Genomic DNA, 27694 nt, shown 5'->3' with positions numbered 1-27694 from the left:
GAGAAGTCTGACAGGCGATGTGACCTTGGGCCGGTCCTGTCCGCTCCCGGACCTCAGTTTCCTTCGGGGTCCCCTGAGCAGGGGAGCGTGGCTTGCTTTGGCGGGGCACGGGATGGGGACCGGGCCCCAGGGTCACCGTCTGCCCCGCTCGCCCCCTCTGCGCTTCCCAAACCCAAGCGGGCCCGGGCGGAGCGCGGCGCCGGGGCCCTCCCCGGCGGGGACCCGCGGGCTGCGGGGCGGGGAGGCGGCCCCCGCCCGGCGCCTCCCGCGCGCGGGGCGGCCTCTCGCCGGCTCCTCCCCTGCCGCCCGCCGCCCGCCCGCTCGCCGCCCGCCGGGGACCAGTCGCGGCGCGCGCGGTTCCGCAGGTGGCAGCGATGGCCCAGCGCTGAGCGCCCCGCCATGGCCGGCGCCCCCAGCCCGCTGCGCCTGGCGCTGCTGCTGCTCGGGGCGGTGGGCAGGGCCGGCCCCCGCCCCCAGGTGAGCCCAGCTCGGGGGGCCGCGCGGGGGACGGGAGGCGCGCGCGCCCCGGGGCGCGGGGTCTGCCCAGGGGCCCCAGACTTGAGCCAAACTCCGCGCTCGCCGTGGCCGGGACGCGAAGCCGCGCGGGGAGGAAGGGACGGCAGGGGCTCGGGGCTCGGGGGCGCTCTGATGGGGCGAGGCTGACGCCCCGACCCCGGCGGGGCGCTCGCGTCCTCTCCGACCCGGGGCCCCTCTGCTCCCGCGCCAGCTGCCCCGCGTCGCCCCGCGCTGACTTGGGCGTCGCATCCCCGTCCCTCCCGGACCACTTTCCCAACTCCGGCTGCCCCTGCGCGCCCGCCCCTGGCCCGCCCCACTGCGCGCCCAGGACCCCCCGGCCGGCGGGGGCCCTCCCGCACACGCGCGTCCTCAGCCCTCTTGGTGGAAAGAAACCCGGAAAAGATCCGGGAACGCTAAGAGGACCAGGATGTGGGGACCCAGCGCCTTCCCCATCCGCCTCCCCTCAGAGCTTTGACTCATAGCCCCAGGGACCCCGGTGGCCGCGTGCCGTCCTTCCCCGTGACCTCCCAGATGGAACCAAGTGCCCCCCTTCCAGCCCCTGCAGCAAGCGCCCCCGAGGCCGGCGCGCGCCCCCTCGCCCCCCTGCAGACACCCTTCTAACCTCCCGCACTGACGCCCCACATCGGAAGGCATAGGGGGACCCACAGGGACACCCCCATCTCCTTGGTGCGGCTAGATGACAGGCTGCAGGTGGACCCTTGAAGTTCCAGAGCTCAGTCTGCCCTGCCTGCTTTTTCTGCCCCAGGGGGAGGACGGGGGAGGGGAAGGCCGGTGCCTGTGGTCTAAAGATGCTGGGACATGATTGAGCAGAGAGGAGCTGGGGGTTTGGGGGTGCCCTGGGAACTGCTGTCTTCCCATCTCCTCCTGCTCTTCTTCACCCCCTACCTGAAGAACTGAGCTCTTTGGGTGTGAAAATTCAGGTGTGTGGCCAGGTGGGGCTCTCACCTAAAGGGATAGAACACCTTTTCCGGACCCCCAAGTCCCTGTTCCACATTCAATCCGCCCCTCTTCTTGTCCCCCCCCCCCTCGGGCACCAGCACCCACCCCAGTCCTATGCAACCCTCTTCCCAGCCTCTTCCTGGCCCATGCCATCTCCCCCCCCCCACACTCCCTGCAGGCTGTGGCCCCCTTGGTGACATTGGGATCTGTCCAGGCCACCAATCCACTGCTGGCTCCCTCTTCCTCACCTCCTCTGGAAGGCTGATCCTCAGCCGCTGCTGCTGCAGGCCGGGGTTGCAGATCTGGGTAGGATTAGAGAGCAAAGGTTCCTGGGGCTGCCTCTCCCCCTCCCCCACCCCCCAGATGTCAATCTCCTTAAACTGACCTCTTCCCCACATCCCTCCCCCCCACCCCTGTGAGCCTTGGCCCACAGGACCGGAAGTGCAGGTGTGGAGCAGGGAGCGTGGGCGGGGGGGGGGGGGGGGAGGGGATGACCCTCCTGGTGGGGCACTGGTGTCCCTGTCCGGTGCCCCTGCAGAGATGGGAGGGACGGGCAGCTCTGAGGCTAGACCACAGTATCCGTGAGCAAGCCTTGTGCAAGTGGATAAGACACTAACAGATAGGTGTTGCCCTTTTTTATTTTCTGAGCTCACAGGGCCGAATGCGGGAAGATGGTGGTGGGTGAAAGTGGAGTGAGGGATAGGCAAGACTGTGATGCCCAGCATTAATACCAGATAGCAGTGGTGTGCCCATCGGTGATCCAGGATCGGATGTTTAGCACCCTGAGCCTCAGTTTCCTCATCTGTGAATAGAGGTCATCCACTTTAGTGCTTAGGGCCATGAAGCAGGAGGAGGCGCTGGCACCTTGGAACCGCAGCCTTAGCCCCTGGGGGGAGCTGGTGCGTTCGTCCTTGGGGACCTGGCGTGTGCCCAGGGTTGCGGACTAGAACCTGAGCGAGGTCGCCGAGGAAAAGCGTGATGGAGGCCAGAGCTGTGTGCTGGGCAGTGCAGACTTTGTCCTGAGCTGGGAGGGACATGGACCCAGAGTGACAGCGGGCAGGAGCAGCCGAGAAACCAGAGCTGCCCTCAGAGGCCTTGCACCGGGGAAACCCAGGCCCCTTGCTCAGGTGCAACCTGTCCCTGGGAAAATGTGTGTGTGTGTGTGTGTGTGTGTGTGTGTGTGCACGTGCATGTACGTTCATGCATGCATGGGTGATGAAGAGGTATTTAAGGTAGATAGATGAGGGGGGAGGAGGGTGCAGGGCACGAGCCCCCGGTTCACTGTGTATCTAGCAGCACCTTGGTGCGTGCTTGTGTGTCTGACAGTGGGTTACGGTGACCTGGGAGAGTCTTGGAGTGTGAGGGCTTGTCAGTGACTGGGGTGGGGAGTGGTGTGCTGTTACAGTGGGAGTGTGTGTGTGTGTGTGTGTGTGTGTGTGGCCATCTGTGTGTGGTTTTCTTGGAGGAGTGGACTCTGGTCAGGGTCCCTTGAGGATGCCTGGGTGACACAAGTGGCTATATGGGGGGGAGGGGTCAAGGGGAGCTTGTAGGTTGCCCTGCCTTGCCCTCTGTTCAGAAAGAACCAGGTGGGGGACAAAGCCACGGGGTTCCACGCCCCACCCTCCAGGGCCCAGTGATAAGAGACACTGCGTGGGACCCAAAAACCCACAGCTGGCTAGAGCTTCCAGAAAGTTCTCCTTGGATCCTTCTCTGCTTCCTCTGGGGAGCCCTTCCTTCCTCATCGCTCCCTGCTCAGCGGCCCAGGCAGGCTGGGGCATCTTCCCCGCTTCCTTCGACCCAAAAGTTTCCAGAACAGAAAAGAATCTGGTGCCTGGATTGACGTGGAGGAAAACAGCCTTTTCCAGGTGTGGTCAGGCTTTGCAGAGGGGGTTCCTTCACCAGGAGTGGGAAGGCCCCCCCACCTCGAGAGCTCCCCTCTGCCCCCCACCTCGAGAGCTCCCCTCTGCCCCCCACCTCGAGAGCTCCCCTCTGCCCCCCACCTTGAGAGCTCCCCTCTCCCACCTTCGCCTCCTCCCGCTGCTCCTCCACGCTGTCGTGCGTGGGGCTTGATGAGTCCCAGGGCCTTCCTCCTGCCCCACGTGTGGGAACCAAGGGGAGGAGATGCCGGCTTGCCTGGTGGGGAAACCGAGGCCCCAAATGACAGTCCACATGGACAGATGAGAGCCGAGAGGCCAAGGGAAGACTCGTGGTTCTTTGTGCAGAACTCCTCCACTTCCTCCTGGAAGTCCCTTGCTGACTTCCTGTCTCTTCCCCAAGTCCAAAAACTGCCAGGCATCCCCTCGTTGTCCCCGGCTGCCATCCTCCTCCTCCGAGGGACTCCTGGTTCCAACGCCACCGGTCTGCTGTTCCTCTGCTGTCCAGGGCTCTTCCTCCAGGGCGCCGGGCGGTGCTTCCATCAGGGATAGGACACTGGACTGGGTGTCTCCCCCGCCCCCTCCCACACCAGGCTTGGGGAGGGGCCTCAGATCCCAGAGGAGGAGCCTGGGCACTGGCTCCTTGGCCTGCCTGGACCCTCCCTTCATCCTGTCCCTGCCTCACAGTCCTAGGGTGACCCTGGCCCCCAGATCTACACTGAGACCTGACCCCAAACTCCTGCAAGCCTTACCTGCTACCTTCTCCATTTAGTCACTTGTCCTCCCAAGCATTTGGGCCCCGGCCCCAAGCTGCCCGAGGATTCTCTCAGCCAGGCTCTGTCCATCATCTCTGTAGCCCCGCCCTGTCACCCTCTCACCGCCACCCCCAACACGCCTGGGGCGTCCCATGGGGGAGGGGCCAGAGGGCTCCGGGTCTGTTCTCCCTCTTTTCCTCTTAGAGACAGAGCCCAGGGCATTTCTCCCCAATGCTCAGCCCTGCCCACCACTGGCGGCTGCTGCTTTGAGGCCAGCAGAAAAGGGGAGACGGGAGAAGACAGTGGGTGTGTGGGGGGGGGTTCCTCTGCTGAGGGTCTTGTGAAGCAGGGTCTCGAGCCGCTGGAAGCCGTGTGTCCTAGGGGCCTCCGAGGCCCCCGGGCCCAGGACCTGAGCAGAGGCCGTGCTTCTCTCAGCAAACCTGTGATTCCAGACGGTGACATTTCATGTTCATGTAGGTCTTACATTTTATACAAGGGGCTCTCTGCCATCTTGACAATTGCAGCTTCTGAATGAGGAATATTTATTTATTGACTTTAAAGCTGCTGAGGGGGGGGGGAAAGGTGAAAATTAAAAAAGCATCACAGCCCAAGCCCAAGACATCACCAAGAAGAGCCCAGAGATGTGTAGCAGGGGTGTGACCAGTGGAGCAGCTCGCTCACAAGCCAATGTTTAACCCCTCTGGGCATCACCTTTATTGGGTTTTGGTGGTGGTAGTGGTGGTGGTGGTTTTTGTTGGTTGTGGGGCTTGAACTCGGAGCCTGGGCGCTGTCCCTGAGTTCCTTTACTCAAAGCTAATGCTACCACTTTGAGCTGCAGTGCCACTTCCTGTCCATTACCTTTATAATAATAATAAAAATACTTTTTAAGCCAACGCTAGGTCAGACGCAGTGCTTGTGCCTACGATCCTAGCTACTCAGGAGGCTGAGAGCAGAATTAAAGTTCAAGCCCAGGCAAAAAAGTTCATGAGACCCCATGTCAGCCTGTCATCCCAGCTACCCAGGAGGTATAAATAGGAGGATCACTATCCAGGAGGGCCTGGGCATGCGTGCTACTTGTAAAATAACTAAAGGAAGAAAAGGGGGAGGTGGGGGGGATTATGGTTCAAGTGGTAGAACACTTGCTTAGCAAGCATGAGTCCCTGAGTTCAAACACCAGCACCGCCACCAAGAAAGAATGTTTTTGGGGCTGGGGATATGGCCTAGTGGCAAGAGTGCCTGCCTCGGATACACGAGGCCCTAGGTTTGATTCCCCAGCACCACATATACAGAAAACGGCCAGAAGCGGCGCTGTGGCTCAAGTGGCAGAGTGCTAGCCTTGAGCAAGAAGAAGCCAGGGACAGTGCTCAGGCCCTGAGTCCAAGGCCAGGACTGGCCAAAAAAAAAAAAAAAAAGAAAGAAGTTTTTAAGCCAATGCTCTTATCTGTAAGCTAAGGTTTATGTCCCCCACTCAAGTAGGAGGCCCTCTCCATTTAGCAGGTGGGACTTCAGTGTTCTGGAACCTTCCTGACCCTCTTCCCCATGTCTTCAAGACCCCTACCTCCTCAAGCTTCCTGTTGGGTCTGTGTTGTGCTAGAGGTGGTGGGTAGGAATGGGTTCCGGGGGGAGGGGGAAGGCAGGAGGGATGTCACCTTGTCCTCAGCCTCGTCATAGCCACTGGCTGCATGAGTCCTGCTTCTCCAGGTGCTGTGGGCCCTTGGCTGAGTGAGTCTCCCACTCCGGCCTGTGTGTCCTGTCTTCAAATGATGGAAAGTTCCAGAAGGCCTCAAGCAGGCCGGCCAGAACAGGATGAAGCCCTGGCCACAGGCAGTGACTCCTAGGTGAAGGCAGACAAACCCCACACCCCACACCCTCTGCTTTCTTTTTGCCCCCGCCCCCAAAGCATCAGATATTTCCTGGGCACCTCCTAACCTGGAGCCATGCGCCATCTCCTGGGAAAGTCAGGGCCTCTGCCCAGAGCAGAGGTGGCCAGCGCCTGCTGGGGTTTGTGGCTCCTGGAGACCGCCGAGAACAAGAGCGATGGGCGGGGAATGTGGGAATGTGGCTTCGCGGTAGAGTGCTCGCCTAGCATGCACAAAGCCCTGGGTTCGATTCCTCAGCACCACATGCACAGCAAAAGCTGGAAGGGGCCCTGTGGCTCAAGTGGCAGGGTGCTAGCCTTGAGCAGAAAAAAGCCAGGGACAGTGCTCAGTCCCTGAGTTCAAGCCCCAGGACTGGCATAAAGAGAGAGAGAGAGAGAGAGAGAGAGAGAGAGAGAGAGAGAGAGAGGAGAGATGGATTGTAGGCAAAGGGCCAGCCGAACCCACAGTCCCCCCCCCCCCATTTCTGTCCTCCTTCAGGGTGCCACTGTGTCCCTCTCAGAAACAGTGCAGAAATGGCGGGAGTACCGACGCCAGTGCCAGCGCCTCCTGACCGAGGCTCCACTTCCAGCCACAGGTGAGTCCAGATAGGGCCCTCTCCCCCCGCCCCCAAGGTCCCCAGAAGGCATGGACGGAACCTACCCCCATGGCGGGGGGCATCACTGGCCTCTCTAGAACGCCACCCACCCCGGGTCCCCTTCCCTGTGGCTGTGCTGTCACCTCCCGGCTTGCTTCCCACACCACCCAGGTTCCTGGAGCCCGGTGTCCGCATTTCCCTTCTGGCGAATCCCCGTGGTCTCTGCCTTGTTGCCTGTGGGCAGCTTTGGGGTGTCTTCCTTGTTGCTGCTTTTTCTTTGATCCCTGGGCCCTGGCCTTACCTTGAGTCCAGAGACCTGACCTTTCCGTTTTCTATTCTGCTCAGCACCCCATCCCAGGCCCAACAAACCCTTACCACACAAGCTTTATAAAAATCAGCTTCCATTTGCCAGGCACTGGTGGCTCAGGCCTGTCATCCTCACCACTCAGCAGGCTGAGATCTGAGGATCGCCGTGTAAAGCCAGCCCGGGCAGGAAAGGTAGCGAGACTCTTCTCTCCAATTAACCGCCAGGAAACCGGGAATGGCACGGTGGGCAAAGTGAGAGAGCATTGAGCAGAAGAACTCAGGGACAGCGCCTAGGTCCTCATTTCAAGCCCCACAACAACAACAACAAACAATCTGTTAGTTATGGGGGTTTCCATACATGTTTTAGCAGAATCTTTTGGAGAAGATTTACTGGGAGGAGGAGGTTGAAGGGGATTGGACACAGCTGGACGGACGTGAGTTCTAATCCTGACTCTGATCATAACACAGGAAGGTTTCCTCAGCCTCATGAGCCACCATTTCCCTCTAATGTGGCCAAGATGCTGTATGAGCAGGTAGACAAGGCATGTTTAGTGAGCATTTTCTGTTCAGTTGTCTACACACACACAACCTTTATGCCCTAGGGCACAGAACATATCCCCAGTTCAGGAGGACACGCAGGTGTTAAGTAGCGCATTCAAGGCCCCACCCTCGGTGAACGGCCCGTCCCTTGCCGGGCCCCTGCTGGGAGGTGACAGTGCTTTACGTCCAGTGCGTGCTCAGTAGAGTTGAGCGGGGCCAACCGTGGTGCTGAGCCTCAGGCCGGCCCAGGTGGGCTCAGAGCTCTTCCCGTCACCTGCAGGCCTCTTCTGCAACCGGACCTTTGACGACTATGCCTGCTGGCCGGATGGGTCCCCAGGCTCCTTCGTGAACGTCAGCTGCCCCTGGTACCTGCCCTGGGCCAACAGCGGTGAGTGTCGCTCCCGGTACCCGGGAGGCCAGGGCAGGAGGGGGCCCTGCTTCCCTTCCCGATGCTCAGCCCTCCCTGCCCCAGAATGTCCCCAGACCCCCCCCCCCCGGAGTGGCCCACCTGCCTTTCAGAAGTGTCAAGTGTCGGGGGGCCTAAGGCCTGTGCTGGCAGGTATGGGGGGGGGGTTCTGAGTCTGATTTAAAGTAGGAATGTGACCCTCTCGGATCTAGTGGTGAGGGGAGCCAGGTGTGAACAGATCCTGGTTTGGGGGGGGGGTATGATGTACATGTATGAATCCTGATGGGTGTAGATGTGTGTGCGCATGCACGTGGGGGGCATGCACAGGTGTGAACAGATCCTGGTGCGTGTGTGTATGTGTGCTTGTGTGTGTGTATGTAGGGGGGTTATGACGTACATGTGCAGGTGGCTCATCCTGCTTCCTGATGTTTTAGGGGTTCATGGGGATTGGTGGGCAGGACATGGGTGGCCCGTCGGGCCTGCCCAGCTCCCCTCTGGGTACCATGGTGGGTATCACTCAGACCCATCAATGTCCACCGTGCACCAAGCATGACCAGAGTACACTCATTCCTTCTGGCCAATGTCCCTCCAAGACAAGTCCCCGGATTGCTTCCCATTTTCAGATGAGCAAGCCGAGGCACAGAGAGGCCGAGTGGCTTCTCGAAGCTCACAGAGCTCCCGGGCAGGAGGCCGGGGAGTCTGTCCCAGAGACTGGTTTAATCACTGTGTTGATTGCTACACCCGCTTCCTTGGAAGAGGGGTGCTCACCTGGAGATGGGCGAGTGGCCCCCGACCCCTGCTCTGGAGGTGCCACAGGAAGGGCAGCGAGCCCCTGGCCGCTCCCTCTGCACCCTAGGTTTGCTTGTAGATGGCCGGAGCGGCTCTGTGAGCAGGGACCACGTTGCCAAACCTCTGTGGGCCTGGGTGGGTGCCCTTGGGCGCGGGATGGTCAGGTGACATGGAGTCAGGCATGGGAGGAAGGCAGGGCCTTGTGGACGGGATCACTATGCATTTCTCCCACCCATCCTCGCTGCTTCTGGGAGGTTCCAGAGCCCCCTGAGGCACTCTAGACCCCAGGGAGCCAGGCAGGGGACAAGGCCCATCGCTCAACGCTAAGCGCCCCCAGCTCCGCTGCCGCTTGCGGCACCATCCATCACCTTTAATTTTATTTGAGCAGGAAATAGGTCCTGGCGGTGCCCGTTTATGAGCGAACATGGTTTTATTGCTTTCTCCATGAAGATAACGGCCTCTGCACGGCCCCCCTGCCAGCCTCTCCGCCCCCCCCCCCCGCCACTCACCAGGCTAATTCACTCAGGATCTGACACTCGGAATCTGCCCCCCCCCCAACGAGTGGGGGACCTGTAGAGACGCCCGCCTAGGCTCCCACAGCCAAGTTGCCACCCCAGGCCTGACCGTCTCCCTGGGAACCGGGGCTCCCTGAGCTCCCTCAGGGAATGGGGGAGCAGGAAGGAAGCAGTTCTCAAGCTTCCTTCAGAATGGGGGTGTCTGGCCCAGGAAGCAGCCCAGGGAGAAACTTGACACTGGGAGTTAAGAAGGTGGGCGGACCCCATCCCTGCTGGCCCCTCAGACCTCTGTGGAAGGACGGAGGGAACTTCAAGGACGTCCCCGTGGGGATTGGAGAAGGCCATGGACTTAATCATCCTGGATGGGGCAGGTTGGGGGCAGGAATGACAGCTGGGGCTGCCTTGGGAAGCCAGAACCTCAGAGCCCTCCCTGAGGGGAGGAGGGAGGAGGAGGGAGGAGGAGGGAGAGGTGGAGGGAGGGAGGGAGGAAGCCAGGAAAATGCCCAGACTCTTTCTCCCAGCCAGTGCCTCCCACTGGCCAAATCCAACCAAATCTGGAATAAGAACAGGCAGGGAGAGGAGTGGGCGGTTGGAGAAAGGATTCGCTTCAGGGCCGTGGCCGGACCTCAGCTAAGTCTTCATCAGGAACTCCCTAGGCCTCTGGTGGGTGGTGGGTGGCGTGGGCGAGAAGGGACCTTCTGGTGGCTCAGGCCGGGGTGCGGAGGGAGCACCGAGCCATCTTCAGCCTGGAGTAGGGCTTTGGGAAGGCGCAGATGACAGGAAGATGCCGCGGGGAGGGGAGGGGGAGGGGGAGGGGGAGGGCCCTCCACAGGGGGAGGACATCGAGGTGGCGCATTGGACATGGGGCCACCAGGCTTCAGGCATGTCCCCGGGCAGCCAGCCGAGCCCTTGCCATCTGACCCTTCTAAATGAGGACTTGGGACTCTGGATGGCGGGGGGAGGGGGAGCAGACGGGGGAGAGCCCGGTCCACCCACGGGAGGAGGAGGGAGGCCCACGGGCCCAGTGGCCGCCTCCTCGAAGCCTTCCACAGCCCGCTTTACCCACCGGCCTGGGATCTGCTGCTTACCAGCCTCATTCGCTGCCCCTCTCCTGCTTCCTACCTGTTTGTTAGCTTAGTTCTAATTATACGAGAGTCATAAACTGCTTTTAAAATAGCTTATCATTCGCAATTCTTAGAAACTCCGGCAGGCATCCCCCCTCAGTAGTGTTGAGCCCGGGAGCTTTGATAGCAGGCTGGGGTTGCCAAGGGAATTCAGGCCTGGCCTGGGCCCGAGAGTTGTTCTGGTGCAAGGGGCATCCTTCCTTCCATCTCTGGCCTCTGTGTGACTGTTGTTTGGTTTGGTTTGGTTGGTGCCGGTACTGAGGCTTGAACTCAGGGCCATGAGCTCTCACTTGGCTCTTTCGCTCAAAGCTGGTGCTCTGCCACTTGAGCCACACTTCCCCTTCTGGCTTTTTTTTTTTTTAAGCTGGATACGTAGAGATGAGAGTCTCCCATTGAGACGGCTCCCTTCTTACAGATGAGAACATGGAGACGAGGGCGGTGACGTGACCTACCCAAGGTGCCACCGCTAGTGAAGGACAGAGCTGGGATTTGGTCTCCAGTGTGGAGTTTAGAACAGAATCTCCTCTTAGTCACTGACACGCGGCCTATCCCGTGCCCCTACCCAGAGCTGGTGCTTTCATCGCCGCCGGCCTGTCTTTGACCTCCAGCCCATACTGCTGCGTTGGGGACAGTGCCTCGAGTCTCAGCATCCTCATCTGTAAAATGGGGCCCTGTGGTCCCTCCCCGTTGCCTCTGTTGCTAGGGAACAGGAGCTAATGGATTTCCTCGCAGCTCTCCACCATGCTGAGTGCCTATGTCCATGTAGACGGGCACTGCTAGCTTGATTTCAGACGCCACGGCAGCTTCTGGGTGTGTGGGTGCGTGTGTATGTTTAATTGAGGGGTTTTATTTCAACACTGGGGTCTGGTTAATGAGATAGTCCTGGGTCTCCTGGCAAGTGGCCACCCAGTCACCTCCTGTGTAGCGACACTGAGGCCAGCCCCCCCCCCCCAAGCTGGATAAAGCTGGACTGATAAGCAGGGTGAGGCCCTGGCCTCCCCACCTCCAGCCTAGATGGGGGCCCGGGGACCACGGGGTAGCCAGGAACAGCCCAGGCTTCTAATACTTGATGGGAATGAAGGAGAACTGACGGGCACTGGTGCACGCTGGCTGAGCTTCTCCGGGATCATGGTGGTCCCTTGGCGGTGTGCCTGGAATGCACACCTCTGTGCACACACCTCTGTGCACAGTCACACACTCCCACTGGCCCCGGCCCTGGCTGCCTGGGGTCCACATTGACACAGAGATCCACCAGGAAGAAAACACGTGTCAGGAAGTCCAACCCCAGAGGAGGCGCAGGGTCATTGTTGACTCACCAGCAAGCTTGGTTACTTCCGTTTGGCCTCTGGAGGCAGACACCTAGGAGCTGGACACGGCATATACACCTGCAGTTGTGGAGTGCCTACTGTATACAGGGCCTGGTATACTGCAGCCGTGGGGGTGGTAGGATCTCCTCGCTGTGTCTGTCCCCAGCCCCGCTCCTTCCCCTTCGTCCTCCTTCCCACACAGACTGTGGCCAGAGCCGGTGGCATTGACACCAGTTTCATTCCTCAGAGTGTCCGGCCAGGTCCAGATTAGTGTTCTTGGGAAAGCCACAGCCCAAGATGGCGTTGGTGCCGGTCCAAAGACTCGACCTCGGTCAAGAATTTCAGGCATCCCTGCCATAGATAAGAGAGGCATTTGGAGGCCTGAGAAGAGCCCTTCCTTCAAGCTGCTGAAATGAGACTGTGTGTGTCCCCTTGTCCACCTCTGTCCGTGCCTGACTTTGCTCTTACACGAATGGGGGATGCTCTGCCCACCGTTATTCCCAGGGTGGAAAGTTCCATCATTGGAGTGGTCAAGTTTTTTTGTTCCTTTTTCAAGGGACGTCTCATTTAAAAGGCAAGTTCTTCCAGAAGTAGTATCGCTGACCATGATTTGTTACTGTGTACCAGGGTCACCATCACTAACAGGGACCGGGTTCAGTTTGTTTGTGAAAGGAAGGGAGACAGAAGGAGGGAGGAAGCCCAAAGAGTCTGCCCCGGCTGGGTGAGGGGTGAGGGATGATGGGTGACGGGAAGGACAGGGTCCTGCGGCTGTGTCAGTCCTGCACAACAGCTGACGCAGGGCCTGCCGCCAAGGTCTCGCTGCAGGTCGCGACTGGACCCCAACACTCATCACTCAGCCTTTTCTTACTGCTAATCTCGCCATCTAAAACCCAACCATGGTGGCTTCGCCATGCTTTCTCTCTCCCTCACACGTGTGCCTGTCTCCTATTGCTGGGAACTTGGTCTTCAAAGCCTTTTATGAGTCTTTTGCCTCAGGCTCCCTGGTGCCAGATTTGAGCTCCCCTGCAGGGAGGTGAGCGCGAAGCCCCGCATCCCAAATACAAGAGCACACTCTCCTCCTTTCTCATCAAAACCTGAGCAGGGGCGGCACGCGGGGCATGATGGGAGACCCTCACAGCTGGATGCTCAGGGAGCCGTGAAGGACGATGGGGGAGACCCGCCCCCCAAGTTTCCTAGGTCTGTGTTTGGTCCCTGCTGGTTTGCACAGATCCTATTCCTTTCTTAGAACTTCTCGCTTTCCCCGTGGTATTCATACTAGGGGCTGCGCCTCCTCTCTCAGATCGTGAGCTCCTTACGCAGGACTTACATTGCTTCTTTCTCAGGGGGGCGATTCCCATCTCCAACACGTAACTGGGGAAGCTTTGTGTCCCCCGCTTTGAAGGGAGAATTTCCAAGGGAGATCTCCTCGTCTCCACATGGGGACCTTACGTGTTCCTTTTAAAATCCCCTGTCTCTGCAGGGAAGTGGGTGTCCTCGGTCCGGTTGGGCCTCTCTGAGGTAGGCATTGGCCCGCTTCCTCTCTCAAGAGTTCAGGACCAGGTTTGTTCTTGGATCTTCTTCTTCCGACAGCGTGTGGGGGAAGAAAATGGCCCTGAGTCTGGACAATCAGCAATGTCTAGGGTGACTTTCTTGCTATGCAGGCGCTTTACCATGTGAGCTATGCGTCCAGCCCGGCGGCAGAGCCTCTGCTTAGCCCCGCCATTGTCAGGAATGCGATCTGAAGCCAGGGGGGACTGGGGGACGAATCTGGACTGACACCTCATTTAAAACACTTATCTGGTTTAAAAGATACGGGTTTATCCCGCTGTGTCTCTGGGTGCCCAAGAAGAAAAGCTGAGGGCATCTGAGTGACTCCCCTCAGGGACTCCCCGTCCAATTCCTGGGCCATCGAGGTGTATTGGAGCCATGGCCTGAGGGCTGTCTACGGTCCGCAAAGTCACTGGTCACACAACGGGACAGGCATGGATGTTTCCCAATGGCCACCACCAGCCATTTGCTTATGTAAATAATGTTGCGTGGGCCACAAAACGATTTTTAAATATTTTTAAATTATCGTCAAGTAATTGTACAAAGGGGTTTCAATTCAACGTATCAGTTGCTGAGTGCAGTGAATCTTGATGAAGGATGTCATGAATATCCAAATGGCCCTTGACAGGGAAGAAAAAGTCCAGGGGGGAGGGGTGTTCCTCTTTGGTTTTGTGTGTGAGAGGAAGGCCCAGAAGTGTGAGTGTATGTGAGTGTGTGTGTGTGTGCGTGCACGCGCACAGGGGGTGAAAGGTTGCTGACGGGGCAGGGGGAGGAGGCATGAGGAGGGACCGTCATCCATCCTCAGCGTCTCCTGTGCTCCCCCGCACCTCCAGTGCTGCAGGGCCGCGTGTATCGATTCTGCACAGCCGAGGGCCTCTGGCTGCACAAGGACAACTCCAGCCTGCCCTGGAGGGACCTCTCGGAGTGCGAGGAGTCCAAGCGGGGGGAGAAGGTGAGCGGGGAGGGGGAGGCGGGTTCTGAGCCTGCAGGGGTGGGGCGGGCATCTGACTCACACAACCAGAGACCCCGTGGGACCTGGCCACATGCCCACCCGAATCCCTGTGTCCCCGAGAGGGGAGGCCCCGGGCCGCATCACCCACGCCATGTCCCTGTGTGCACACACAGAGCCCCCCCGAGGAGCAGCTCCTGTCCCTCTACATCATCTACACCGTGGGCTACGCGCTGTCCTTCTCCGCCCTGGTCATCGCCTCGGCCATCCTCCTGGGCTTCAGGTAAGGGGGGGTGGACGCCCCAGGGGGCTCTTCACTCTCACCGGGTGCTCAGGTTGCCCCTGAGCTCCTCAGAACCAGGCTGGAGACACGTGCAATCTAATCTCTGCGTGCGTGCCGAGTGCAAAGGGAAAGAAAGAAAAAAGAAAAGGAGGGGGGGAAACCCCACTCCTGCCCTCCCCGTGAGTGGCGGGATTGTGGGGAATCCTCTCGCGTGAGCAGGTGTCACTTAAAAATAATCCGTGGGATTTTCGAGACCTTGGGGATGGGAGATTTTGCTCTGTTTGGTGCCTGATAACCCTAACGGAAAAGTTCTTCCTTAGGTCTCACCTAGACCAGCAGATCATAGTTTGAAACCAGCTCAGGCAGAGGATTCTCGAGAGACTCTTATCTCCAATTAATCCGCAAAAAAGCCAGGAGTAGAGCTGTGGCTCAAGTGGTAGAGTACCAACTTTGAATGAAAAAGGGTATTGGTAAGAGTGTGAGGTCCTGAGTTCAAGTCCCAGCACCTGAACAACAAAAAAAATCGCAGGGGCTGGTTTTGTGTGCATTTGGACCACATGTCATATACATTCTCCTGCCAATCTTTATGTTTTTGTGAGATTCATCCACAAGAGCATACACAGATAGCTTGACTAACATAAACTATCTGCTCCCGTATTCTGCTGTTCTAGAGCGGTTTATTTGCTTGTCATCATTTGGGTGGACATTTGTTTCCTTTCCTTCCAAATACGAGTCCCTGTGGCAGTGAGCTCCTCACCCGGGGCCCTGGTGTCTCCCACGAGCGGCAGGCCTGGCACCTGCTTATCTAGGTGGCTTTGCTAGGCGGTGTTCAGTTGTTCTCCGAAGTGACTGATGCCCATTTGATCTCCCTTCTCAGCAGCAGTGAAGGAGAGTTTCCTTCACTCCAGACGCCCCCCCGATTTCAGAATTAAACTGCTGCCAGTCAGACGATCGCTAGCTGTCTCATTATGATTTCACTTGCCTGTCTCTGATTCCTAGAAGGATCAGGCACTTGTCTCTGGTGTGGCTTAAGGGTTGGCTCATTCATAGCCTCTGATTGTTTTTAGTGGTTAATGTGGCTATTGGCTGTGTATTTTAGCCACTGGCTGTCCTGAATCCTGGCCAGGGATATCCCTTTTCTTTATGATTTATTTCTTCATCCATTCAGTGGTGCTTTTCTGCACAGAAAAGTCGTGCATTTAAAAGTTCTGCATCGAAACCAAGCAGCCAGTGGTTAGCGCCTGTAACCCTAGCCACTTGGGAGGCTGAGATCTGAGGATCTTGGTTTGAAACCAGCCTGGGCAGGAAAGTGTGTAAGATTCTTCTCTCTAAATAAACACCAGAAGGCCGGAAGGCTTTGTACTTGCTGGGTAGGTGCCCTGCTGCTTGAGCCAATTTTGAGATACACTATAGGTGTTCACCCAGGTGGGCGTGCACTGGCACCCTCCTGTTTAGACTTCTCGCCATAGCTGAAATGAGGCGGGCACTACCATGCCCAGATGTTTTGGTCTTAAGAACTTTTTTTGTCTGAGCCAGGCTAGACAGCACTCCTTTCCATGCCTCCTACTTTTGGGGGATGACTGGGGCAAGCCACTAGGTCAAGCTGCTAACTTTAAATGGGATCCTCCCAGTCTCTGCCTCCTGAGTAGCTAGGATTCCAGGTGTGAGCCACCAGAACCCAGTGTTTACCTGTCTTTTTGTTAGACTTATTTCTAGGGACTCAGTTGAAGTGTGAGTGGATTTTAATCTTCTAATGTACCTTTTAACTGTTTATTGCTGGTGATCTAGACACAATCAGCAGCCTTGCTCAATTCTGCCCTCTGCACATGTTCTTGGGGTTCTATAAAGACAATGTATCATCTACAAATAATAACCATTTTGTTTCTTTCATCCCTCCCTCCCTCCCTTCTTTCTTTCCATCTTTCCATCTTTCTTTCTTTCTTTCTTTCTTCCTTCCTTCCTTCCTTTCTTTCTTTCTTCATTTCTTTCACCAGTCCTGGGACTTGAACTCAGGGCCTGAGCATTGTCCCTGAGCTTCTTTTGCTCAAGGCTAGCCCCCTATCACTTGAGCCACAGCTCCACTTCTGGCTTTTTCTGTGTATGTGGTACTGAGGAATCGAACCCAGGGCTTCATGCATCTTCGTGCATGCTAGGCAAGCACTCTACCACTAAGCCACATTCCCAGCCTCCCTTTCTTTATTGTTGTGGCTAGGATCCATAGTGCATATTCAAGCAACAATAGTACATATTCTTATTTTGTTCCTGATTTTAAATGAAATAGTTCTACAGTTTTTGGATTAAGACCGATGTTCATGGATGGGGCCAGGGCTGAGCGATGGAGCACCGGCCTAGAATTCCTGAGGACATGAGTTCAGTCCCAGCACAGGAAAAAAGCAAAAACAAAAACAAACAACAACAACAACCAAAAAAAACCCATGATGTTAGGGTTGGAAATGTGGCTTAGTGGAAGTGGATCTTCACACATAGAGCTTTATGGAGGAAGACGCTATGGTGACTTGAGAATGTGGGCGGGAGGAAGGGGACTGACAGCCCCGCCCCAGGCTTCACGGAGAGTCAGGATGCGAGAAGACACAGATCCACGTTGGAGCTGGAAGCTCGCCTGATCCGTGGGTTGGCCTGGGAGCCAGGGGTATGGAGTGGAACCGCTGGCCATCTTGCCAGAGAAAGGCCCTGCTTTCTCCCTCAGACACCTGCACTGCACCCGGAACTCCATCCACCTGAACCTGTTTGCGTCCTTCATCCTGCGAGCGCTGTCGGTCTTCATCAAGGACGCCGCCCTCAAATGGATGTACAGCACAGCCGCCCAGCAGCACCAGTGGGACGGGCTCCTTTCCTACCAGGTGCGTGGCGTGGCCGGAAGGAGCCTGGGCAGGGAGGGGCAGGCCCCTCTACGTAGGCCCAGGACAAGGAAGCGTCAGAGCTGACCAGCCTTGGCCTTCACAAGCCCCCAATCTGATAAGAGAGGCCATCTAGTCTGATGGGAGAAGCAGTCTATTCTGGGGAGCCCCTAGTTTGACAGGGAGACAGTCCATATGGGAGATGCCAGTCTAAGGGGGGGCGGGGGGGACCCTAGACCCTGCCCTAGGGAGCTCTCAGTCTGACAAAGGAACAATCTGGAAGGTAGACCAGAGTTTGGAATGTAGCTCCGCCATTCACTGGGCTGTATAACTCGGGAGCCATGGGTCCCCATCTCTGAGGCTGTGTGGGGATAAAATGCTTCCTTCCACCCACGAGATGGGGAGGGGGAGGGGGTTAGAGCGCGCAGAGTTCCTGAGCGCCAGCCCAGGCTCAGAGCGCTCCCGTCCCGCGGTACCCACGGCAACATCGTCCTGCGGTACCCACGGCAGCATCGGAGCTGGGACAGGACAGCCAGGGGTGAGCCGGACAGGCCGCTGCCGTGCTCACGAGCCCCTTCCTCTGCCCCCAGGACTCTCTGGGCTGCCGCCTGGTGTTCCTGCTCATGCAGTACTGCGTGGCGGCCAACTACTACTGGCTGCTGGTGGAGGGCGTCTACCTGTACACGCTGCTGGCCTTCTCCGTCTTCTCGGAGCAGCGCGTCTTCAAGCTCTACCTGAGCATAGGCTGGGGTAAGGCCGAGGGTGGGCAGCTCGGAGCCCCCGGCCAACTTGGGACTGGGAACCAAGAATGGGAGCCAGCCCCCCGGGACGACCACCGCCTGGTGACAGGACCCTCGTGGGGTCACATGTACCCACGCTCACCCATGGCGTGACTCTCCTGCCCCCCCCCCAACCCAGGGAAAGGGCGCGTCCTGGCTTCGGGGTGGGGTGGGGGATGGGCGGGTGGGGAGGACACACTGCCTCGTGATGATGAGCCCGGGCAGGCCAGCCCCGGAAGGCCAGGGGTGGACTGCGGATGTGTCTGGAGCCCAGCTGGAAATGTTCTAGCCAAAAAAGTTTGCCAAGAACCATCGGGTCCCTTTTTTTTGCTGGAACATTTCTGGTTGTGCTTCTGCCTCTCGCCATCCCTGGAGATTCGCGGAGGAAGGAGGCCACGAGCTCCGTCCCCACCGGGAAACCGAGGCAGCAGCCCCTTCGGGAGCGGCCGGCGACACGCTGCCAGCACCCAGCCTGAGAACGGGCACCTGCCTGCCCTCCGGTCCTCTCTGATCGGCCTCGGGGGTACCGCCCATCACCCCATACCTCAGGCTGCCCGGCTCCTGCTGCCCCTGACCGCCAGGGACCCTCCACAAGTCCAGGAATGTGCTGGAAGCATCCCCTCACCCCTGTCATGGCTGCTAGCCACCTGTTCAGGAAGCTGCTCCAGGCCCCAGGCCCTGGCCTTAGCTCTCTGCCCTCTCGGCCGCCTGCCCCGTCCTTGTGCTGCATTCGCCGTCCCGGCGTTCTTCAGCCTCGTTGTAGAAGAGTAGCTCTGCCCGGGACTCACTGTGGCCGGTGCCTTAGACACACCAGGACCCACAGAGAGACAAGGCCATGAAAGCAGGGCAGGCGCTGCACCCCAGGCTCCTGGGCCCTGGATCCTGGGCCTTCTACCTCCTGCCTGTCGTACGCAGGCCTCGGCCCGTGCTCATCCCTGCAGTGCCCTTGAGGGCCCATCGAGTCTCTCACAGGTGGCCTGTGCACAGGCCTGGCTTCCGCACACAGGTCCTCGACTCTCCCCTTCCTCCCCCAGCACCTGACCCACCCTCCTGACATCGCCTTCCGTGCGTCCTGCTCACCCTGCCCAGTAGCCAGGCAGGCAGGGGCAGCTGGAGACGCAGGGTGGATGCCCAGGGAGGACAGTCTTTGGGTGTGGGGGGGGGGGGGGACAGCGGCTGTCCATTCTGGGAAATAGCGTCAGCCCTGTTGGCGCCGGTCACCATAGTAACCTGAGGGCGGGACCAATCGCAGGGATGGGAGCGAACCCGGCAGAAGAGCGGGTGGTTGGGAAAGGCTGCTGAGGACGCCCTGCTCTGGAGGTGTCTGAGTGGGAAGTGGGCACGGGGAGCAGCAGCCCTGTGAGCCCCTTCCCTAAGCAGCACGGCTTTCCTCTTTAGGAAGTGGGAAGGGGAGAGATAGACGTGGAGAGAAGAAACAGGGTCCAAGGGCTCCTGTGTGATGCTAGGAGGCGTAGCTCACGTCGGGATGGTCAGGGACAGGCGTGACACACAGCAGAGGGACCAACGTGAGGATTCCGCCATTGCTGGGGGGGGGGGTCAGCCATAAGGTGCAGTAGCTTCTGCTGCAGTCCACCGGAAGCTGGGTCCCCCAGGAAACGGCAGAGGAAGGGAGGTGAGTGACAGGTGGGGGTGCTAGGTTCAGCATAGCTGAGTGCCCCTGGCCCCGGGGTCCCTAACTGCAGTCAGTGCAGTTGTCATCCGGGGTCGCTGGGAGCTACTTCCGAGGTCACCGCAGAGGTCATTTGCTGGGGCCGCCTTGGGACCTCTCTGTAAGCTGAGTGTCCTGGTGACATGCCAAGTGCTCTTCCCCAGAGTAAATGGAGACAGACAGACACACGGAGAGAGGCGGAGAGGAACCGGGACGAGCCGCAGGGGGGTTGGTAGCCCCGTCTCAGAAGCGACCTGTGTTAGGGACCGCGTGAGGCGGGGCTCGTGGGGCTCTGCGCCGGCTTTGCATCGCTAGAGTGAGGTACCCGAGGCACATCACTTCCGAGGAGGAGAGTCTTGTTTAGCTGGAGTTTGCAGTCCAGGGTCAGATAGACCTGTTGAGGCTCTTGTGTGGTGCTGGATCTCAACGGCAGGGTGAACATGGAGAGACAGGTCAGGCTGGGATCTCAGACATCCCCTTTGGGGGCCTGCCCTCAGCAGCGATGGAGGAGCACTGGCGATCCCACCCGCCCCCCATGAGAACCGAGCCTTGAGCCTCGTAACCACGGCGCTAGGCCACCGTGGGGCTAGCATCAAGGACGGGGCTGCTGCTTCTCCTCCAGGCTTCCGCCCAGCTGCACATTGGGGCGTGGAGCGGGGAAACCAAGACCCATAGGGGCTTCTGGGGCCTGAGGGAGTTGACAGGGAGGGGTGTGTGAGCTAAAGCACAGGCATTGGAGGGTCCACCTGACCCCTTCTCATCCGGCGTATCTTCCGGAATCAGCAGCTCTGGCCCTCTGCTTGTGGGCTGGCTGCGTCCTGGTGTCTCGGCCAGGACCATGGGGTCAAGCCTTGGTGTGTGTTAGGCACACAGGAGCGGCGGGACTGTGGAGTCCGGGACGTGTATGTGTGTGTGTGCGTGTGTGTGTACGTGTACACCCGTGTGCGTGCTTCCTGCCGCCTCGCTCCTCTCAAGCATCCAGACCATCCTAGAAACACATTTGGGGCCAGGCAGGAAGGGAGGGCTGGAAGGGTAAGGGGGGGTGGCGAGGCCTCTGAGCTCCGTGGCGTGGCCGTGGCCTGCCAGCGCCTCTCCTCTGTGTCTCCTCTCTCCTCTTAGGCGTCCCCCTGCTGTTTGTCATTCCCTGGGGCATTGTCAAGTACCTCTATGAGGACGAAGGGTGAGTGTGTGGGGGGGGGGGGGGCGGGTGCTGAGGGGCCCAGCCTCAAAGCCCATGGGGTTCTTCAATCTCAGAGCATGAATTGAGATAGCAGGGGGCCAGAAGCTTAATGTGTGACATGAGTTCTTGGGCCCCTCTTCCCTGCCCCTCCCTCTGCCCCTGCCCCGGGATGGTGCGGTGACAGGTGGCCCTGGGCCTGGGGGGGGGGGAGGGGGGAGTCCTCTGTGACATTTCTGTAACTCCCGTGAGCCAAGTGTCATGGTTCGTGTATGATAAGCTAGAAATGCACAGATGTGTTTCTCTGTGTATGACCACCTATGGAGGACGTGTGTGTGTGCGCGTGTGTGTGTGCACGCACGTGTGCTTGTGGGACCGGTTGTTGAGTAGCTGCAGTGGCCGGAAGTGGCAGGCACCGTGTGCCTTTCCAGCCCTGAGCCCCGCGTGCATTGGTGCCTCTCGCTCTCTCCCTCCTCAGCTGCTGGACCAGAAACTCAAACATGAACTACTGGCTCATTATCAGACTGCCCATTCTGTTTGCCATTGGGGTGAGCCACGGCGTGGGGGGTGGGAAGGGGGGGCCCTGGTGGACCCCGGGCCGGGCTCTGAGAGGGTCCCAGCCTCGTTCCCATCCGCCCCGCAGGTGAACTTCCTCATCTTCATCCGAGTCATTTGCATCGTGGTGTCTAAACTGAAGGCCAATCTCATGTGCAAGACAGATATCAAATGCAGGTGACCTAAGCCGGCCGGTGCTGCTGGGCGTCCCTCCGTCCCCCCTGAGAGCAGAAAGCGATCCTAGCATACTCGGCCTAGAGCTCTGTGTGACCCTGTCTGCTCTACCCAGGCCGGGCCTGAGACTGCACCCTCCCCCACCCCGCCCTTCCCTTCAGCACGTCTTGGATGAAACTCTGGGTTTCTGGGGCCTCGAGCGCTAGCCTTCCCGCTGAACAGCCTGGCTCAGGAGGGGAAGGGCGTCCATTACCCAGATGGAGGAAGGGGGAAGGGCACCGAGAGGGGAGGAGTCCATGCTTGCTCCCCCCCCCACACCAAATCACTCTGAGGGTTTCGCTGTGCCCCCCTCCCCCGCCCCCCAGGCTAGCGAAGTCCACCCTGACGCTCATTCCCCTGCTGGGCACCCACGAGGTCATCTTTGCCTTCGTGATGGACGAGCACGCCCGGGGAACTCTGCGCTTCATCAAGCTGTTCACGGAGCTCTCCTTCACCTCCTTCCAGGTGACTCGCAGCTGGGGAGATGAGCATGGGACACGCTGGAATTGGGGGGTGGGGGGGGGCGGTGCAGGCAGGGGAGGAAGCCAGCTTCATAGATGGGAAAGGTGGGCAGGCTGAAGCCTGGGGGAGCGGCCCATGCCCAAAGCCACAAGGTGGAAGCAGAGCTACGGGTAGCACCCCAGATGCCCTGACACCCCAGCCCATCTTGTCTGCAAGTTGTCAGGACAATAGCCTTCCCTGGTGTGGCCCTAGGCATCCGCCAACCACTTAGGGGGAGGCAGGAGGTGCCCCGAAAGTGCGTTTATACACTGGTGCATGTAGCCCACCCAGAACTCAGCACGTGAGTGGGAACGCCCTGGCTTGAGCCTCCAAAATGCTGCAGCCAGATGGGCCGGGACCACGTAGCTTCAGCGCGAGGACTCGATCCTCTCCGCCATCTTAGTAGGGGCGTAGGGACACAAGAACCTGACCCCAGCCCCTGGAGAGCGTTGCAGGATGCCCCTAAGCACCCGGGCTCTCGTGTGTGCATTCACACACGCGCGTGCATCCGCACAGAGCTCAGTTCTGGGGCCCTGGGAGTTGCGTGAGGGCAGGGGTGGGAACTTCTCCTGTTCTGGGCCTTCATGAGCTCTGGCGTCTTCAAGAAGCACTGCGTGAGGGGCCTCTCACTCCTCAGAATGGGAATCAGAAGGAGCACTAAGACTTGGGGACGGGGTCTGTGGAAGCTAGAGCTCCAAAGCCCTTCCCTGGGTCAGGGCCTGGCTGCGGGCCCCTCCCTCCTGCTCCCTTCCTGCTGACCTACCTGAACCTCTCGCTTGCAGGGGCTGCTGGTGGCCATCTTGTACTGCTTTGTCAACAATGAGGTAAGGCCTGGCCAGGGGCAGGGGAGCTCTCCTGGGAGGCTGCCCCTGTCTGGGGTGGAGCTGTTTCCGGGGGAAAATTCCCAGCTGAGACCCCCCTGCAACCCGCTGCAGTCTAAACTTGGGGACACACCTTGTGTGTGTACTGTGTGCGTGCCTCTTCCCCCTCCCCCTCTAAATCTCAGCCCTTTTCTCATCTACAAGACAGGGGTCAAAAGCCCCATTAAGGAAACACACTCTGCCAACGGTGGCAAACGGAGTGGGCTGAGGGTAAGGCTTCATCAGGCCGGATGCCTAAGGCTGGTTCCATGCCCCTTGGCATGAAGAACTGGGTCCTTCAATCTCATGGGTGCTCAGGAAGCAACTGCGCTTCTGTTTCCTTCCAGAACTTAATGCTTCCCAGGGGCGGAGGTCATTACCGAGGAAGTGAGGCAGGGCAAGAGGGAAGGGAGGAGAGCGTTCCCCCTTTCACAAGGCCTCCTCCAGCTTCTCTGAACAGGGGCGTGTGTGTGTGTGTGTGTGTGTGTGTGTGTGTGTGTGTGTGTGTGTGTATGCTGGTTCTGGGGCTTAAACTTAGGGCCTGAGCGCTGCCCCTGAGTATTCTGTGCTCAGGGCTAGTGCTCTACCACCTGAGCCACAGCTCCATTCCTAGCTTTTGGGCATCTAATTAGAGATGACTGACTTTCCTACCCTGGCTGGCTGCAAACCATGATCCTCAGATCCCAGCTTCCTGAGTAGCTAGGATCACGGATGGGGTCCACCGGCGCCTGCCTCTGAACTGGCTTTCGGCTTTCTATAGGCTGGGAGCACATGGCCATCAGATCTCTAAAAATTGTGGGAAAGCATTTCCTCTGTGCTTCCTGCAGGCAAGCGTTTTATTATGGCTGGTCCTGTGCGTCAGGCACAGAGAGAGAAGATGGAGGGTTGGAAAGGTGGAAAGGGATCGCCCTGGAGGAGTCGTTCCAAGGAACCTGGTGTGGACTGGGGGGACGCGCTCTGCGGGGCAGCCTCCCTTCACGAATGCTTCTGAGCCCGACGGGTGGGAGGAGCACCAGCCAGGAGCACCAGCCTGGCCAGATGTGGGCAGGAGCAAGACAGCCTGAATCCCTGGGGGAGAGAGGAGCAGGGGTCCCTGAGGAGACCCAGAGGCTCCTCGCGACCACCGTGTCACCTCCGAGCCCCTCTCCCCTTCTTCCCCCCGTCCCCAAAGCCACACACTTGCGCCCACACTTCGTGGAGTCTCCCCCAGCTCCTTCTCCCGACTCCATCCTACAAAGCCCAGCCCGTCGGGCACCTCCCTCCTCTCCCATCACCCATGCCTGGCCCAGTTTAGCAAGGAGGAAAGGACGGGCCTACATTCCTGCTCTGCCCCTGGCAGAGAACTCGACCCCGAATCCTCAGAGTTGTACTTTCCTGGCCAGACCTAACTAACTACAGGCCTCGCTGGCGTCTCCCCAGGCTGCTCCCACAGTTCCCGGAGACCCCGTTCCGAGGATGGGGATTCCAGCCACTTCCTTGAATCCTGCCCCAGAGTCCCCTCCTGCCCCGTTATCTCCAGACGTCTCACCGTCACCGGCTCCCAAGGGCCACAGGAGCTCTTGGGCTGAGGCCTCTGCCCACAGAGCTGTTCCCAGACCCCATGTTGCCATGGTAATGCCAGGTACTTGTGACTTGAAAAGATGGCCTGAGCATCATCGGTGTCATGTGGCCGGTGAAGCCTGTGCCCGCTTCTGGTAGGCAGGAAGTGGGAGCAGGGGTGGGCGGGCCTGGAGACGGGTCTGCCATCGCTCAGGTCTAAGGGCCAGTGCGAGTGGAGTCAGGAACCGTGCATGCGAGCCCTGTCTCTACCTGCCTGGCTGTGTGACCCAGGGCAAATCACGGCCTCCTTTGCCTCCTCTCCCCAGATGTAAGTGAAAGGTCACTGGCGTGTGTGTGGCATGGTGGCTGGCCAGGAAGGCAGCTCAGGACATGTTTGCTGGGCTGCAGAGCTCAAAGGGGAAGGAGCAGGTGAGGTCGGACCAGGCAGAAGTCCTGGGCCAGGGCTCCAGCGATCCATGCTGACTTGTTGGATTTTCATCACTGAAAGATCTGATGTCAGATGTCCATCCGTGTACTCGCCCCTTTATCTGACTTATTTAAACACAGTGACTGCGTGCCTGCTGTATAGCGGGCACTGTGTCTGGTGCAGGGACACAAATAGGAGGAAGACACAGCCTGGGTCCCGCTAAGAGGGGAAAGGAGACATGGCCTGGGACAAGCCGGGCCTTAAGAGCTGTTGTAGGCAAGGGACCAGTGGTTAAGAGCTGGGCACTGGAGCCAGGTTTGATCTAGGTTCGACCTGCCTAGTCCTAGGGAAGGTTTTTAAGAACTCTGTGCCAAGCTGGGCACCAGGTGCCTGTAATCTTAGCTACTTAGGAAGACTGGCATCTGAGGACAGGAGTTCTGAGCCAGACCAGGGAAGAAAAGCCCGTGAGACCTTCCTTCCTTCCTTCCTTCCTTCCTTCCTTCCTTCCTTCCTTCCTTCCTTCCTTCCCAGTCATGGGGCTTGATCTCTGGTCCTGTGTGCTGTCCCTGAGCTCTTCAGCTCAAGGCTAGCACTCTACCACTTGAGCCACAGCCCCATGTCTGGTGTCCTGGTAAACTGGAGATAAGCATCTCATGGACTTTCCTGCCCGGGCTGGCTTTGAACTGCATCCTCAGATCACAGCCTCCTGAGTGGCTAGGATTACAGGTGTGAGCCATCAATGGGATGCCTGGGTGAGACTCTTATTTCTGATAAAGCAGCAGAGAGACAGAGGTGGAGGTGTGGCTCAGATAATAGAGCTTTCGCCTGGAGCAGAAAAGCCAAGTGAGAGTATGAAGCCCTGAGTTCAAATCCCAGTTCCCACACACAGAAAAAAAACAAACAATCTTGTCTCTGTTTTCTTCATTTCTGCATCCAGAAAGATTGACCTCCCCCGCGGATGTGTGCCTCCCACCCCTGCCTGCTGCCTGAGAGCTGAGCAGGGCCAGGAACTGGCCAGGGTGGGAGGGTCGGGGGTGGGGAGGGTGCCTGCTGGACCTTCTTCCCTCCCCAGCCCGGACCCGGGCTTTACCATTGCTGGATACGGCCCAGGCTGGCCGGCAGGCAGGGTCTGGGCGCTCTCACTCAGCCTGACTCAGAACAGAAGTTCTTTTAAGGGATGGCATGCGGCCACGCCAGGCGTCTTGCTGGGCTTAGCCAGATGGATGAGAAGGGCTTGTTTGCACAGGGGCTGGTGGGGAGATTGGCTGAGAGCCCCTGACCAACTGCTGGCTCGTCTGGTGGCTTCGTTTTGAGAGGGACAGAAGCCCAGACAAGGCTGGGGCAAGAGTTAGGGACATCAAGAGGAAAGGCTCTTCTTTTCTTCTTCTTCTTCTTCCTCCTCCTCCTCCTCCTCCTCCTCCTCCTCCTCCTCCTCCTCCTCCTCCTCCTCCTCCTCTTCCTCCTCCTCCTCCTCCTCCTCCTCCCCTCCTCCTCCCCTCCTCCTCCTCCTCCTCCTCCTCCCCTCCTCCTCCTCCTCCTCCTCCTCCCCTCCTCCTCCTCCTCCTTCTCTCCTCCTCCTCTCCTCCTCCTTCTTTCATTGTGCCAGTCCTGGGGCTTGAATTCAGCTTGGGTGCTGCCCCTGAGTTTGCTTGTTCAAGGCTAGCGCTCTACCATTTGAGCCACAGCTCCCTTCCAACTTGGTGGGGTTTTTTTTGTTTTGTTTTTGGTGGCTAATTGGAAATGAGAGTCTCGCGGACTTTCCTGCCCTGTCTGGCTTCAAATAGCAGTCCTCAGATCTCCTGAGCCGTCCTCCTGAGTAGCTAGGATCACAGGAGGGAACCCTGTGCCAGGTGATCAGGAGACCCCCAACCTAGCACAGTAGGGACCCTGGTGGGTTGAGCTCCCCTGGGTTGCCTGCCCCTTTGGTGCTCACTGCTGTCTCAGGCTGGGAAGCCCCGGACCACAATTGTCTCCGCCCCCTAGCTTCCTTCCCCCCCCCCCCCCCCCCGCTGCTGTGAGGTGGGTGGGTGGGGGCTGGAGGACCAGCCTCCTCTCCAGTGCTGGCCTCCACCCCATCTCCCAGCACGTCTGTCTCCTCCCTCTCCTTCCCGTCTGTGATGGATTGTCGGAGGTACTTAGCTGAATCCGAGTTTGGAGATGGAAAAGGCCAATTAGGTCATCAAGCCCGTCTCTCCTGAGGAGAGGCAGAAGATCAGAGACAACAATAAACAATTTTATTGCGATATTCATGTAGGCGCCCGAAGGCCTTGACTTGTGTCTCTTAACATAATGCAGCGGATTTTTTTTTCCCCTTCCCCACTAATGTAATAACAGGGCTGCTTTATGGGAGGCCCATCGGCCTTGATGCCTTTGGTTTCTCTCCCTGTTTCCCACGGAAGGTCCAGATGGAGTTTCGGAAGAGCTGGGAGCGCTGGCGGCTGGAGCACCTGCACGTGCAGAGGGACAGCAGCATGAAGCCCCTCAAGTGCCCCACCAGCAGCCTGAGCAGCGGGGCCACCATGGGCAGCAGCGTGTACGCGGCCACCTGCCAGGCCTCCTGCAGCTGAGCCCCGGCCCCGCCCTGGGGGAGACCCACGGACACCCGCACCCCAGCTTTCCCTCCTCCAACCCATCAGACGGGCAAATGGGCAGGGCCTCCTGGGATCACGGACACATTTTCTCTGAGGAAGAGCAGCCTGCTAATTTGATCACCGTGGCAGGAGGAGAGGAAAAAATGGCTTCAGCTAAAAAGAGGAGGATTTCTTCCTGTCAAGCCACAAGGCCCTTGGG

The 27694-nt window shown here is 58.9% G+C and overlaps 1 protein-coding gene across 1 annotated transcript; it reads left to right on the top strand.

The window, feature by feature from the left end:
- The first annotated feature begins 358 nt into the window (after window positions 1-358).
- Glp1r (glucagon like peptide 1 receptor) lies at window positions 359-27476 on the top strand. Its single transcript, XM_048347307.1, has 13 exons — window positions 359-477; window positions 6463-6559; window positions 7686-7793; window positions 13928-14046; window positions 14220-14326; window positions 17034-17187; window positions 17775-17934; window positions 20752-20812; window positions 21288-21357; window positions 21453-21541; window positions 21904-22042; window positions 22861-22902; window positions 27304-27476. The coding sequence occupies exons 1-13, from the start codon at window positions 400-402 to the stop codon at window positions 27469-27471; spliced, it is 1392 nt and encodes a 463-aa protein (XP_048203264.1). The 5' UTR covers window positions 359-399; the 3' UTR covers window positions 27472-27476.
- Window positions 27477-27694: the final 218 nt, after the last annotated feature.

This window comes from Perognathus longimembris, chromosome 6 (genome assembly GCF_023159225.1).
Source record: "Perognathus longimembris pacificus isolate PPM17 chromosome 6, ASM2315922v1, whole genome shotgun sequence".
Lineage (NCBI taxonomy): Eukaryota > Metazoa > Chordata > Mammalia > Rodentia > Heteromyidae > Perognathus > Perognathus longimembris.
The sequence above is the reverse complement of the archived record's forward strand: the minus strand, read 5'-3'. Positions and strand labels throughout refer to the sequence as shown.